At 41.4% G+C, this 16,569-nt stretch overlaps 1 protein-coding gene and 1 long non-coding RNA gene across 9 annotated transcripts in view; one reads left to right on the forward strand and one right to left on the reverse strand.

Moving 5' to 3' along the window:
• Positions 1-1,141: 1,141 nt before the first annotated feature.
• On the forward strand, positions 1,142-3,000 carry LOC118391006 (uncharacterized). Its single transcript, XR_004827064.2, has 2 exons — positions 1,142-1,472; positions 2,344-3,000. It is a non-coding gene; the product is annotated as an uncharacterized LOC118391006 (long non-coding RNA).
• Positions 3,001-3,102: 102 nt separating this feature from the next.
• LOC118391007 (peripheral-type benzodiazepine receptor-associated protein 1-like) overlaps positions 3,103-16,569 on the reverse strand; it is a 172,902-nt gene continuing 159,435 nt past the window's right edge. For all 8 annotated transcript variants that reach the window (XM_035781907.2, XM_035781905.2, XM_035781902.2 and 5 more), the window contains 4 exons: positions 16,038-16,150; positions 8,621-8,692; positions 8,193-8,321; positions 3,103-7,243 (listed from right to left, as the gene is read on the reverse strand). In XM_035781907.2, the coding sequence (XP_035637800.1) occupies positions 6,890-7,243; positions 8,193-8,321; positions 8,621-8,692; positions 16,038-16,150 (668 nt within the window). In that variant the 3' untranslated portion in view covers positions 3,103-6,889. The remainder of the gene's footprint in view (positions 7,244-8,192; positions 8,322-8,620; positions 8,693-16,037; positions 16,151-16,569) is intronic.

A 16,569-nucleotide genomic window follows, 5' to 3' on the forward strand; every position in this document is an offset into this window, starting at 1 on the left:
GGGTATAGTGAGCCATTTGCCCAACTTGCCCATGGCCAAATTTCCCCCAGAGCAACCATTTTTTACTGTATTAGCCCACACAGCTACGAAGATGCACTTTCATGCAAGGTTTAGGATGTCATATTGTAACTTATAGAGAACCTAACTGATGCATAAAACAGTCTTTAAATGATCTACTTTGGTTTAGATACAAGCATCAAGAAAACTTTAACACAATAAATGCATTTTTCCTTCACAGACTCCATTAAATTATGACCTCTTCCTAAATATTTGGTCACGTGATTAATTCTGTGTAGAATATTCTAGAAACAAGGGGTGGCTCAACTAACCCTTTGGCACGACTTATCCTTCTGGTAAAACCAATAGATTTCTTTCACCTGACTGATCTCATCTGATATTCTTGTAACTATAACTAAGTTATAGAAAATGAACTAGATGTGATATTTGTGAAGAGACATACGCACACGCTCATCATGAACACTATCGTAGTTTATCTCTCTCTTCCAATTGATTCTCATCATTGAAAGTTTTCAGTTTCTCTTTTCATTATGCAACTGTGTTATTGACAATATAAAGCAGTCTAGATTACAGATGAGAGCATGGTTTCAAAAGCCAATGGAAGAGAGAAAGAAGGAGATAAGAGGGGATTACCGTGGTTTTTACACGAAAAGGAACACGAGGTTGTAAAATTATTGGGGTGATAGTAGATGTGATTAGGGGGCTAAAGTCCTGAGAGGGCCCTCAGTTTCCTAGTTGGTATATTTTATCTTTATTTAACTAGGCAAGTCAGTTAAGAACAAATTCTTATTCTCAATGTCGGCCTAGGAACAGTGGGTTAACTGCCTGTTCAGGGGCAGAACGACAGATTTGTACCTTGTCAGCTCAGGGATAGGAACTTGCAACCTTTCGGTTACTAGTCCAACGCTCTAACCACTAAGCTACCCTGCCGTACGTTTACTTCATAAATTATCGTGTTTATGCACTAAAACTGTCTATTGACATGTATTGGCTCATTGACTTCCCTCCTTTGGCCTAATTTCCTACCAAGAAAGATGATCGAAGAAAGTTCTGAGGATAAAGTTGGATATGGGGCTGTGAGAGAATAGGTCTTAAATAACCAGGGTGGATTCTGGATTCAAAATGGTTTGATTTCAAAATCAACTAATACATGTAGATTAGAGGATGATGTGTCTGTTGTGTGTTTCTTCGTATGCGTGAAAGGCATTGTAAACTGCATCTGTAAGAGCGAAAGAGAGACGGAAGGAGAAAAAGTGAGACGGAAGGAGAAGGAGAAAACGCCTGTGACTGTTAGACCTCTTCCTGTGGTTTGTACCACGTGGGCGGAGAGGTTTAAAAAGGAGACAACTTCTTCTTCTTCATCCACTTCTTCTAGGGAGGGGAGAAGACACCGGGCACCTAGACCGCTGGACAAGCTCTTCACCTTTTGTAGAGACAAAGGAGTCTTCACTCAGGTACAGTATGAAAAGATTATGTTATTTCGTTATGAGATGGAATAGAAATCGTCAAATTTAGGTAAGGAGAGATCATTCTAATGGGGGCCATTGTTACTAGTCCATTCACTCTCTACAACGCTAAAATGTCAATGTGTACAGTTGATCAATGTGTGGGGGAAAATGTATATAGTAATAGTGTGAAATCCTCATTCATTAATTTAAAAAGAAGAAACCATACCAAATGTTCACTGTAAAACAGAAATGGGGATAAATTCGGGACATTTTGGAGTATTGCATTGTCTTTAGATTTCAAGTGAATAAGAAGTAGTTTACTATAACCAACAATCATATTTGCTGTAACATTGTTAGGAGAATCGTTTTTACTTCACCTGTCTTCAGAGGGGGAAAATCTCACTCATGTAAGACAAAATGGCTTCCACCAGATAATGTCTCAATAGACTGATCTTAGCTGAGTACAATGGCGTTGGTATGTTGTCTGAACAGAACAATGCCATTGTACTGATCTAAGTTAGAGAAACTGACTCTGGGCACCGTCTGAGGGAAGGGGAGGTGTTGTCTTTTCCCCTTCATTTCTACTGCCTTTGATCAACGCTAAAACTCTTCGGCATTAAGAACCTGTGCATTTTATTCTCTCTCAAATATGTGAAACTAACTGCATCATTCCTCATAACTATACAATTGTACATGACCATTACTCTATAGGAAGCTCTATAGCAATATTTAAAACAAATCTATGACGCTTGTATGTTTCTGTAATTGAAATCTAAATATTTTATTTTATGACGTGTCTATGGCTGTAAGTTGTTACAGTATGTCTGATATATGTTTCAAACATTGTTCCCCCCTGCTGCTGTCTTGGTTGGACCAGGTCTCTCTTGAAAAATGTAGTTTATCTCAATGAGAGTAACCTGGATAAAGAAATGGGCACCAGTGTTGAGGCAGGTGCAGGAGAAGAAGCGAAAGAAGGGGGAAAGGAAGACATTGGAGGAAGTACAGTGCAGTCATCCATAAAGTAGAAAGCACTACTAAACTCCTCACCACAGTGTAGTGTTTCCTACTTTATGGATGAGTGTACTGTTGGCTACGGTGACAAAGACATAGCAACCAAAATGGCGCCTGAAGAGAGAGACTGTTCACATACAGGAAATGAGAAAAAGAGGAACCCGCTTTTTTCACATAGTGGTGGTGTGCGCAACTCAGAGTGTCACCCCCTACAGTTCACATGGGCTGTGCACCCACCCAACACTGAACAAAGCTGGAAATACCTCATGCGTCTCCTTAAAAAAATGTGAGGCACTGAATGCGTTTTCGTATTACAATTCTGAATAAATGTTTTAAATGTCTCAAACTGTATAGATATACTAATTTCTGTTGAACTGTAAATGGTCTGGCACTTTAAAGAGGTCTTATCATTCTATGTTGTATCATTCTATGCTTTTGATTTAGAACTGTATGATGCATATTAAGTCTGTATTGGTAAGGGTATTGCAACATTTGTGCTCAATAAAGAATGAAATAAAATGTGCATTTTTTGGTATTTTCTATAACTATACTTTCATTTGCATTTTGCATTTTTAACACCAAGTCAAAATCAAAATTCACATAATAATCCACAGCACAAGTGCTTTTTATGTGAAAATAGACTTTATTCCTGTAAAAAGATCCATATTGAAAGAAATCGCCACCATTTCAAGTCAACAAGTCCTCTGTGCACTACTTCTGAGTTATTGCTCCTCAAACAACACTGCCTCCACATGCAAAAAAGACATCTGAAAAACCATATTAACAAAATCAAAACAAAAACATATTTACAGGTGAGCTTTTCCAAAAATGGTTAATACAAACCTTAAGATACAAAAGGTAAATCTTCCCCTTGTTTTCAAAAGAAAGCATATATACAGGTCAGGAAAGACAACAAAAAGTTCCATTCTCTGTATGAAAATATGATCATACCTTATAGTCCAAAGCCCCATAGTGCCGCACTTACAGCTCGCTGTAAATTATAATACACACACAGACTCCTGAAACTCCATAATACTCCACACTTGGCTTCCACTGCATCAATAATCAAATCAGATGACTAAAATATTGCAAACATAATGCCAAGTAACGTTAGACCTATACATAAATATGACGATAATAAATAAGGCCAAATATGGGTATAACAACATTATTATGCATGCAATCAATAAAGTAGTGTAAACAACATATTAAGACTAAACAGGTCTCGTAAGGCTAAATATTATGTCAACTATATCAAAATGCTTGCTAAGGGTTAAGGTCCTATTTAGATAGCAGAGCAGGAGCAGGGTAGATGTAGCCTGCGTGGTGACAGACATGGGCAGTAGTAGTACGCTCCTAAAGCTTGCAACAACAATGAATGCTACTAGCTTTCTGACTACAGATTAGAGCAGGTAGGTAGGGGAACATTTGTCCATTAAAGGCTGTGAAGGAATACAAATATCCACTGTAAATGTTCAGCCACTTTAAAGTACAACCCGACTCGTACAGTACAGCACTGATATATCATCTCTGCTTTCTTACCAGGATTATTCAAGGCCAGCTCAAAAGTGGCGCAACCGATGTTTCCTCGTTTTCTGCTATTCGTTATGGTCCCTTTTAATTTGTAACACTGATAGAACTATACAATTAAAATAATACATAAATAAAACTCAAAACATTCATAGCATCAAAGAAACCCGATTTGCCTCCTCCAACGTCTGGAGTCAGGTGTGCTTAGACTCCGCCCTCTGCTGGGGCTAATCCAATGGGTCGCAAGCAATGTTCAGAAAGTTGCAGATAAAACTGTGGCCTATAGAACAGACATGTCTCACATAGGCTGTTATTAGGTAGAACATACTATGCTGTATATTTCGAGCTATTTCACCCCAATGAACACACCCCTGGTGTTTCATGCTTGGTATCTCCTCGTTATAGTAACGGATAAAGCACCTAATGTTTTGGCAAGAATCTCCCTCTGCGGTTCAACAGACACATTTTAGTGAAACGAGGTGGCTCAACTGAGCAGAGCTGAGTGACTAAAACTAGTTGAACCTGAGAAATGATTAACATTTAACACCAGCCCTGTATTCAACACAACACACAAATAAAACCAACTTATTACATTTACTAACTTCGCCTGTCATTTGGACACCTTCAGAAAACTATTACTGCATATTATACTGGATGGAGCAGCTGGATCAAACAATGCAGCTACAGTGCATGAGTTGAGTTGTTAACCATGGTAGAATAAAATGAACACTTCCAAACGTTTTAGTGTTCATTGTCCTTACAAAATAAACATCTACACCGAAAGAATAAGGACAGACTGAAGACAGACCCTGGACTATGCTATGACAGTGACAGGAAATTACCCCATACACGCCCAGACACGCACGCACGCACACACACGAGTATGAGTTCTGTGCGCCAACGTTAGACAGAAAAGCATAGATAGGTTTCAAGTCTCGCCACCGTCAGTCTCGCTTTGTCTACACACTTCAGGAGGCCATAAGATCCATCCTTCCTCACACCAAAAACACAATTTACCAAACATACTCAACTTCAACGATCTAAAATAAATTACTTTATGGTTGTCAATCATAATGGACGGAGTTAAACTTCCATTCAGCTATACTATAGTGAGCTCGTAATGAGTGAAAGTGTACAATTAGCGTTAAAAACAATACTTTTGATATGAGACAGAGAGCGACTCACTGACCAAACTGGTGTTTAAAATACATCTATGTAGAATAGATTCCAGATCGATCTGAAAACTTACAGGGATGAGAAACAGCAGGCAACAGATAAAGAGATGCTTTCTTCCATCCTCAGTGTAACTGACAGAGTTGGACCACAGACAGAGTTGGACCACAACAGACAGAGTTGGACCACAACAGACAGAGTTGAACCACAACAGACAGAGTTGAACCACGGACGGAGTTGAACCACGAATAGAGTTGGACCACGGATAGAGTTGGACCACGGATAGAGTTGGACCACGGATAGAGTTGGACCACGGATAGAGTTGGACCACGGATAGAGTTGGACCACGGATAGAGTTGGACCACGGATAGAGTTGGACCACGGACAGAGTTGGACCACGGACAGAGTTGGACCACGGATAGAGTTGGACCACGGATAGAGTTGGACCACGGATAGAGTTGAACCACGGATAGAGTTGGACCACGGATAGAGTTGGACCACGGATAGAGTTGGACCACGGATAGAGTTGGACCACGGATAGAGTTGGACCACGGATAGAGTTGGACCACGAATAGAGTTGGACCACGGATAGAGTTGGACCACGGATAGAGTTGGACCACGGATAGAGTTGGACCACGGATAGAGTTGGACCACGGATAGAGTTGGACCACGGATAGAGTTGGACCGTAGAAAAGCTAACGATGGGGAGTCTAGAGCAACATTTGAACATCACCTCTGCATCTGATCAACTCAAAGCAAATCCAATCCTTCCAGAGATTACTTCCAGATGAACGTCAAGTACAAACCCTCACAGAGTGGTGTGGACTACTAATGGTTAACACGTATTAGGTAATTGGTGGGTATTTAGAGGCAGCCTGTAAGCACAGCACAGGTTAGGAGTTTAAATACTTCAACATGCTCATTAGCATGCTGTCAGTGATGCTGCCACGGTTTATATATGACAATCTCTGCGTTTGAAATGGCACCCTATTCCCAAAGTAGTGCACAATAAAGGGAATAGGGTGCCATTTCGGATACAGACAAAATATGCTCCACATATAGAGCTCGCCAGCTTGTAGTCGTAAAAAAACAGAAATGAGTTACCTTTGGTTTGTTCAACCATTCCTATGGGGAAAATGAATGGGGAAAGAACAGGGTTTTGGGATAAATAAATGTAGAAGGTCTGAGGTTAACACAAGCTTAGGAGATCTTATACTTTCTGTTCTATGAAATAATATCAGTCAGTTAACATAACCTTTATGAATTATGAAGCCTTTATGTGCTTTTTATCCTAACATAAATGCTTGAAAGTTCACAAAAAGTGACATTAGCTGATGAAGATGATCTCATAAAAAGAAAACGTATAAGATCTCCTAAGCCTGTGTTTACCACAGATCCTATTTCCAACATTTATCCTAAAACCCTACAAAAACTTATTTAAAAACATTAATCTCCTCATAGACTTTGTCCTACACATAGTGGAGTTAGTGCCTTAAAAAAAATCCATTACTATTGATCTCTATTGACAGCTGGTATTATCAAGAAAGCCCATTGAAGCGGTATATTTAGCTGGATAATATCGGCCAAGGACAAGTTAGTGTATCTGTAATGACAGAACACTCCAACTAAATGAACATAGACTAAGACAACGAAGACTGATAACAAACATGTAAAAGTGCTTTCAATAAGGGGGGTAAATGTCCCAAGTTTCAATCCTTCTTGCTGGATCCAAGCTTTTTGAAAAGCTTCTTCCCTTTGGAGAAGAAGCCTTTCTTTTTCTTGCCTGGTGGGGAGGCATCTGTCTGGTCTGTTTTTGAGGGGCTTTCTGGTGGAACGTGGGGTGGAGAGGTGCTGATTCTGGGGGCGGCTTGTCTTGGGGCTGGGTTGGGATAGTATGCGCCTGGGCCAGGGTCCATGGAGGGGTCTATCATGGCTGCTGCTGTGGATGGATTCAGGTCTAGGTGGTGGATGTGTTTGTGGACTGGGCCAGTCAGCCCTGTCTGTAGGGGTGAATGTGGAACCTCCTCTGGTGTTGTCTGCTCCATGGAGGTGCTCGGGCTCACCTTGGGGAGGGAAACCATGCAAACAGAGTATAAGAAAATAAAACTTTCTGATCATTTGTTTCCTTATTGTTATCAGGATTCTACTGAATCTGTCTATCCAAATAAAACTGTTAAGTAACAAACTATCAACAACAATCCTACTAAGAGTCAGTAACGTACATTGTACATGAACTGATCCAACTAACATCAACACGCAACAGAGAGAACATTTGACTCTCTAAAAGCTAAACGTGTTAAAGATCAGGGAGTCTAAAAATAATAATGGAGGCCAAGGGATACAGGAGAACGGTTGGGTAGGGAATGGATAAGTGGAGAATACCCAGATGTTCAGAAATCTCAACCCATCAACACACCACCTTGGGCCTGACCTCATGAACATGGGGACCCAAAAGACAGGACACTACACATACTAGTACTGGTACGGTAGGAAGGATAATGATAAAGAGTAGCACAAGGCGGAGGGAGTAGGGTGCACTAGTTGCTAGCACTCTGCTGGGAGGGTGTTTCCGCCCCAGAGACACTTACGCTCAAGTCTTAAAGTGCACAGTTCGTTTTTGCTTCTGCAAAAGGCCATGCAGGAAACAGAAGGAGAAAAGAAATGTAAAAACAGAACGGAAATTATAGATACAACCAAAAAAAGACAAATGCATACAACGACTAAAAAAGCATAGATATGAAAACAAAATGAAAAGGGAATATTTTGGAAAATGGTCGATAATAAGTGCATAGAAAGATGGGCAGTCTTCTGCAACATCAAATGCTGTGTGGGGGATCCACCTTCACAAAAACACTTAAACATTTTCATGCCTCTATTTGTGCTCTGAGAGGCAACGGGCTAGAAACGTTTTTGGCAATTAGGCCATCATCAGTGTTTGGCCGCAAAGCAGTTGGTGATGTACTGTACACATGTATCCACAGTGTCATAGGCGTAACCCGTACACAGACGCACCTGTAATTCTTTCCTGGGCTCTGCTAGAGGCGGAGGCTGAGGGTCAGGTGGTGGGGCTTTCCGAGGAGCCTCTGGCATAGCCTGCAGGAAGTTAGACGGGACCAGGCCTTTGTGTCCGTTCAGGTCGCCCTGGAAACACCCGCATACACATTAGACACCGACATCACATATAACCTTTACTGTAGTCAATCAAAAAAGACGGTCTGCTAGCCTGTCTGTTCATCAACTACAACAGTATTACTACTACAAGAACAACTAATGTTACTACTATCTAATCCAACAGCTTCCCTTGTCATTCAAATGGTCATGCCTTTAAAGTGTTGAAACGGTATCAAAAAGAGAGTGCTTACAACCTTCTCAGTGTTTTTGTTTACATGAGAGATAGCTGCATTGTTCTCTTTGGAAAAGGTGTATGCTTGTACACTCACATAGAAGAAGCCATCATCGTCCATGTCACCAAACACATAAATGACGTCCCCGGCACTGAAGGTCAGCTCCGCCTGCAGAGGACGATAGAGAAGACCAGATTCAGATTAACTTTATTATTCCACCAGGGGGAAATTAATTTGGTCATGTGCTTAAAAAGACGGTACATAAAACATGGAAACACAGAATCTACACAAAGTAATTCAATGAAAGTGCTAGAGCTACACATTCAAATTGAACGTGTAATTTGCTGTATACTTGAGGGACCAACAGATGATGCATTACACATATATCTCTGTTTTGATTTTCTTTTGAAAAAGTCTCTTTCCCCTTGTCCGGCTGCTGCTGTGAATGAGTTTTGAGTGAAAGGGATGAGTACTGTCCAATTATCCTCCCCGCCGTCTTGATCAAACGCTGAAGCTTGATTTGGTCTTGCACTCGCATGTTTCCAATCACGCATATCAGAATCAAAGGACAGTACACTCCGCATAACAGATTTCTAGAACATGTAAGATATGGCTGTCTACATTAAAATGGTTAAGTTTGCGTAAAAAAAAAACATTCTCTGTTGCAATTTCTTCATCTTTGCAAAGGCACGGTCATTGTGGTCACTCTATCGACTGATTCCCCATTGATCTTCGTAGGGGGTAGTGGAGTTTTTCCTTCCAATTGAGTTTTTTTAAACATTTATTTCAAGAAAGCGCACCACTGGACGAACTGCCATTTCTCTGTCAAAACCTTGAAGAGAGGCTTGGGTCTGGGTAGAGAAAACCCACAACAGCGGTGTCATCTGCAAATTGAGAGTATTTGTGACCCGATTCAGGAAAGTAGGCGTATATCGCAAGTCACGACTTCACAGGAGGGCTGTGTGAACGTAATTAAAAAAAAATATTGGCATAAATGCCTTCTCGAACATGTTTACTTTCATGTGCCTTAATATCAAACTTGTATACCATCTGTAAATACAAATAAAATTGTTAAAACTACGAGCCTAGTTGGTTTAGCCACAGAAAAAGCGAGCAACATTCCTGCTAGCCATGATTGGCTGAGATAATGAGTGGGCTGGACATGCCGAGAGATGTGTTTGGATTGGTCTGCCATATAGCACGCGTCTGTCTATTGGAGCTGGTCAGTATGTCTAGGTAATCGTGTCAGACGCTGATTTGTATGTATAGAGTATTAATGTATCGCGTAGTAAAACTGCATAAACCTAATGTCAAGTTAAAGTGTACTGTTAGCTAGCTAACATTATGTGTATGCTCTCCACTTTCTGGAGGACCGAGTTTTGAAATCAGTGGAATTCGAGTATGATAGCTAAGGAGATGGAGAACACACCAGTCTGGATTACTTTGTCAAACTAAGGGCCACCATGCATGGAGTCAGACAGGAGATGCTTCCAACCATGATGTATACTGGTAAGATGTCTAGCAAGCAACATTTTCAGACATTACACGTTTCTAATTTTGACAGAAAGTGGTTTCAAGTGTATTGTTAGCTAGCTAATGTTAGCTGGCTGGGTCGCTAGCTAACATAGTGTATGATCTTACTCTTCGTAGACACATTTGCTTGACTAATTAAAACCATAGAACCTGGTTGGTTAGCTACCTGCAGATTCATGCAGGATAGTAACATCATGAGTTGTGATTATGGTCCATTGTTTAGCTAGCTACATGTCTTAACAAAAGACTCCATGCAAGTATGCATTTCAATAGAATGTCACCGCAACTGTTGGTAGACATACTAGCTGGTAAATTTGCTCCGGCTATCTAACTTACTCCGATTTCAGACCACAGGTAAGATAGTCTATCTAGCTAGCTACATTTTCAGATATTACACGTTTCAGATTTTGACAGAAAGTGTTTTTTATTTAAAGTGTACTGTTAGCTAGTTAACAATAGCTGGCTGGGTCGCTAGCTAACATTATGTGAATGATCTTATTCTTCGTATCTCAGACACATTTGTTTGACTAGTTATAGCCATAGAACCTGGTTGGTTAGCCACCTGCAGATTCATGCAGGGTAGTAACGTCAGGAGTTGTGATTTTTTATTTTTTATTTCACCTTTATTTAACCAGGTAGGCTAGTTGAGAACAAGTTCTCATTTACAACTGCGACCTGGCCAAGATAAAGCATAGCAGTGTGAACAGACAACACAGAGTTACACATGGAGTAAACAATTAACAAGTCAATAACACAGTAGGGGGAAAAAAAAGAAAAAAAAGAGAGTCTATATACATTGTGTGGCTTTAGGGATGATCAGTGAGATACACTTGCTGGAGCGTGTGCTATGGGTGGGTGTTGCCATCGTAACCAGTGAACTGAGATAAGGCGAAGCTTTACCTAGCATGGACTTGTAGATGACCTGGAGCCAGTGGGTCTGGCGACGAATATGAAGCGAGAGCCAGCAGACTAGAGCATACAGGTCGCAGTGGTGGGTGGTATAAGGTGCTTTAGTAACAAAACGGATGGCACTGTGATAAACTGCATCCAGTTTGCTGGGTAGAGTATTGGAAGCTATTTTGTAGAAGACATTGCCGAAGTCGAGGATCGGTAGGATAGTCAGTTTTACTAGGGTAAGTTTGGCGGCGTGAGTGAAGGAGGCTTTGTTGCGGAATAGAAAGCCGGCTCTAGATTTGATTTTAGATTGGAGATGTTTGTTATGAGTCTGGAAGGAGAGTTTACAGTCTAGCCAGACACCTAGGTACTTATAGATGTCCACATATTCTAGGTCGGAACCATCCAGGGTGGTGATGCTAGTCGGGCATGCGGGTGCAGGTAGCAAACGTTTGAAAAGCATGCATTTGGTTTTACTAGCATTTAAGAGCAGTTGGAGGCCACGGAAGGAGTGTTGTATGGCGTTGAAGCTCGTTTGGAGGTTAGATAGCACAGTGTCCAAGGAAGGGCCGGAAGTATACAGAATGGTGTCGTCTGCGTAGAGGTGGATCAGGGAATCGCCCGCAGCAAGAGCAGCATCATTGACATATACAGAGAAAAGAGTCGGCACGAGAATTGAACCCTGTGGCACCCCCATAGAGACTGCCCTCCGATTTGACACACTGAACTCTGTCTGCAAAGTCGTTGGTGAACTAGGCAAGGCAGTCATTAGAAAAACCGAGGCTACTGAGTCTGCCGATAAGAATATGGTGATTGACAAGAGTCGAAAGCCTTGGCCAGGTCGATGAAGACGGCTGCACAGTACCTTTATCGATGGCGGTTATGATATCGTTTTTATTTTACCTTTATTTAACCAGGCAAGTCAGTTAAGAACAAATTCTTATTTTCAATGACTCCCTAGGAACAGTGGGTTAACTGCCTGTTCAGGGGCAGGGGTTTAGCACCTTGAGCGTGGCTGAGGTGCACCCGTGACCCACACCCGTGACCGGCTCAGAAACCAGATTGCACAGCGGAGAAGGTACGGTGGGATTCGAGATGGTCAGTGACCTGTTTGTTGACTTGGCTTTCGAAGACCTTAAGATAGGCAGGGCAGGATGGATATAGGTCTGTAACAGTTTGGGTCCAGGGTGTCTCCCCCTTTGAAGAGGGGGATGACTGCGGCAGCTTTCCAATCCTTGGGGATCTCAGACGATATGAAAGAGAGGTTGAACAGGCTGGTAATAGAGGTTGCAACAATGGCGGCGGATAGTTTCAGAAATAGAGGGTCCAGATTGTCAAGCCCAGCTGATTTGTACGGGTCCAGGTTTTGCAGCTCTTTCAGAACATCTGCTATCTGGATTTCGGTAAAGGAGAACCTGGAGAGGCTTGGGCGAGTAGCTGTGGGGGGGCGGAGCTGTTGGTCCATTGTTTAGCTAGCTAACTAGCTACATGTCTTAACCAAAGACTGCACTCTACTTTTGACAAAGTATTTTCATTTCAAGTTAGCGTACTGTTAGCTAGCTAGCTATCATTAGCTGGCTGGCTTGCTAACTAACGTTACACCTTGCTCTGGTATTAATTGTTTACCTAGCTAGCTATCTAGCTACATTTCTTAACAAAATACTCTCGTCTTAGTGTGCCAGAGCACAGAATACCTGATTCATGTTTGAACGCACAACACCCGTTGAATATGTCCAGTGTCAGTAAATGTCGGCAATAAAGTGTAATTAAATTGTTGCCAGCAGCACAATTACAATCACCAACGCTCTGGATAACATGAAATCTGCCTAACCAGCTCTGCTAGGGGGAGTAAAATGGTCAGAGTGAGAGAACACTCATTATGTGTCTGGAAGTAGCTAGCCAATGTTAGCCAGTTAGCTTGGGTGCTTGACTGTCGTTGTGAGGTCAGAGCTTTCAGAACAACACTACTTATTGGCCAGAGCATCCAGTGTGCGCTCTGAATTTACGAATGGACAATCTGACAGCACAGTTGCAGTCAGCAACATTCTGGATAACATAACAGCCTAACCAGATCTACTCGGGTGAGTAATGTTCAGTGAGCTGTTCTTGCTCTCTTAGATGTCTGGAAGTAGCTGGAAAGTTAGTACAGAATGCACGGATCAACCCTTAAAGAGATGGGTGGGGCTAAGGCTTAAGAGGGTGTGAACAATGCTGAATGGGTGTAGACAAAAAACGGCTCTCCAATAGTAATACCACAATTTTCTCACAAGTGAGTTTACGAGTTGATCAACTTTCAAAGCAGAATTACTTTCCCATTGCTTCCTCAAATGCAGTTTATTATATACCTTTTTGTAGTTCTGAGTTACTACTTTTATTCAATGTAAAAAAAAAAAAAATGAAATTCAAATGCTGCTACATAAGACCGAATCCAGGTGGTGAGTCACATTTGTGGGCTTGACAATCATTTGTGTACAGTGTGTACAGTATTGGTGAAAGTACGCAACCTTGAGGGGCTTCCGCATTAACCGTTCTAGATGTAGAGATGGTGGAGTTAAACTTCACTTGTTGAGTACAGTTCACAAGGAAACTATTAATCCACTTGATCAGTAGAGAGTTGACACCCAAATTCACCAGATTATCCACCAGTAGGTGTGGTTGGATGGTGTTAAATGCACTACTGAAGTCAATGAATAACATTTTCTCTAGGCTATTTGCCTTGTTTGTAGATATTGTTCAACATGACCAGTAACGCATCATCAACACCCCTGGAGACACGGTAGGCAAATTGGTTTGGATCTAATTGGGATGAGAAACCAGAGAGAATTTGTTTTTTCAAAAATGTCATAGGTCAAGATGTCAAGGCTCCAGGGCGTAAATCGTTATTTTCTTTTGGCCTGTTGTTTTTAGCTACTGGGACAATCAGCAACTTATTCCATAAGTCTGGAATTATCCCACTGTCCAGTGACAGCTGGAACAGCTTTTGGAACGGTAATGCGAGCTGGTCTGCGCATGCCTGAAGTGCCTTGTTGCTAACGCCGTCTGGACCATATGATTTTCGTGGGTTGACACGTTGAAAGTATTGCTTGACATCATTCACAGAGATCTGTAAATCAACAGCTGGTATGCTGTCTATACTGTCAAAGGAGACTTTTCTCTGCGATGTAAAATCACACGTCAAACCTATAATTAGAAACTGTTCAAATCATTTGCAAAGGTAAGATCATTTGACGGTCATACAATGTTATTGGTTTGTAGCCTGTGATGGTTTATAGCCCTTGCCAGGCTTTCCTACTGTCCTTGAAAAGGTTTTCTAATGTGTCTGTGTTGGCTGCCTTGCACTTCTTGATTTTGCTTTTGAATTGCCTCTGAAGATTTTTCCTTTCCCCTTTACTGACACCTGATTTAAACACTTGTTTTTTTTCTGATTGGGGAGCTCTTTTAATTCCAGAGTTACCCACAATGTATTATTGTGGAACATGTTGACTTTATTTTTGGGAATAACGAGATCCTCACAGAAACTAATGTACTCAGAGACAGTATCCGCTGCCTCTTCCAGGTCATCAGCGCTGTCCATCAGGACCACCCAGTCAGTGGACTCAAAACAGTCCTGCAGGGCTTCAGTAGCTTCACGAGTCTCTCACTGCAAACACGGTTTGTAGACTGGGATGAGCTGAACCCCCACGATTGGGTAGTGCCTTGGAAAAATACGCACCTGGGATGCTACCATAACAGAGGTCCAGACAGGCTTCATTTGGGGTAGAACATGTAACAAATTGCTGGTATGATGGTAAATATTCAGATAGAATGCACATGTTACATTTTCCCACAATTAGCTTTACTGCTTCAGGTGACTCTGTCTCAGCCTGGGATACAAGTTTATGGATCAAGCCATGGATCAAGTTGGCAGCTATTTGGGTGTCAATGGTTACAATAGGACTACAGTAGGCAGTACCCTCGTTAAGTTACAGTTTTAACAGTGGTCAAGTAGGCTACTGTGCCTATTTGATCATAATGTAGGCCAACCAGAATGGCCTTCCATCAAAAACAATGGAAAAAATGTATTCCATAACATTTTAACATGGAAATAGCTGTTCTATTATTCAACCTACAGTAGAAGCCAATGTGTGGTGTTCAATGTAGGTCTACATTCCATGAGACTTGTTTATCTGTTTTTCCACTTGTCCTTCAGACAAGGTGGCTGAACATTGTGTTTGATGCAAGAAACCACTTCACAAAATAAAACACATCATTATTCCCATACCATTATTACAGAGAATCAGTCAAATTATGCTACCCTCTGCCTATTGGCTACTTAGCTTATTCAAACCTGTCTCAAAAGACAATACTACCCCTTTAAGACAAAAAAACGCTCTTTACAAAACTTTTCAAAGATGGCTAGAAATGCACGTTTAGTGTTCTTGTAGGAAGCAATCACTCCCCCGTTGCAGGGGAGTGAACTATAACTGGGCTAATAACTCACTAACTAGCAAATTATATGAACAAATGTGCACACGTTGCTACTTGTAGCTCTCGCTTTGATCTCTAAACAAGCACATCCACTCACGACTGCTCATGCTATAAACACAGTCCAGTTCAAAGTGAATGGCACAGATCAATATATGGCAATGTTCTGTTTGCATATAGGCCTAGTGCAGCTCTGATTGGTTATGGCACACTGGTTTGTAGAATACGGGCCTGAGTCGTGCCTGTCAATGCAATAGAATCCTACTCCAATGTGCTTTGCCTACAACAAAATCTCTTGGATAGTATATTTTGTTTCAGTACTGTACGTTGCATTCAAAGTGGCTAATATTGCATTGATTCGATCACATTTCCCACAGTAAAAGGAAATATTGATAGGTGTTAACTAACAGAAAACTCTAGAAAGTTGAGTGAAGTTCAATCTTCTGCTTCTCAGCATCAACTGATCTTTCTTCTGCACGGCAGTTCCGGGGAACATTGCAAACAGTAGAACATTATTGTTACAGCTTTATTGTCAATTGAATCAGAAATGTGTACTTTGCTCTTTTAAAAATGTTACTATAACACAAGCCTTTTTTGTTACATGGACTATCATGTCGCTTACCTCAATGTCAGCGTTGGGAGAACTCTCTCGAGGGTCGTAGTCAAAGATGGCTTTCATCTTGCGAGGAACGGGACCTGCTGGGTTCGCCATGGCAACACCAGACTGGCTGGGATCTGTCGATCCAACACAGAAATACAGAGTCAAATTTCGGACCAGATTTTTTACAATTTCTGAGTGGCACACCCTGTTCATTTGAACCTCCATGTCAGCATGCAGTTCATAGTAACTCAGAATCATGCAGTGCATAGCTAGCTTCACACCATCACAGGGAAAACCAAGATTAAAAGATTAACAATAGCAGTGGTTGGCTTTGATGATGATGTTTTTGGCCCATTTCCTTGCAGGCAAGCAAGATGGTGAGGGTCAGATAAGAGTCACGCCAGTTTAGCCTGTTTTCACTCGACAGTTAGTGAACTGTAAGTGCAAAACATGAAAAGACATGAGAGTTCATGTAGTGATGTCACTTAGCTATTGCACAGCTATTTTCAGGTCTCTCCAGAGATGTTCAAGATCCTAATGGTCAGAGTCCTCC

The sequence above is a fragment of the Oncorhynchus keta genome, chromosome 12 (genome assembly GCF_023373465.1).
Source record: "Oncorhynchus keta strain PuntledgeMale-10-30-2019 chromosome 12, Oket_V2, whole genome shotgun sequence".
NCBI lineage: Eukaryota > Metazoa > Chordata > Actinopteri > Salmoniformes > Salmonidae > Oncorhynchus > Oncorhynchus keta.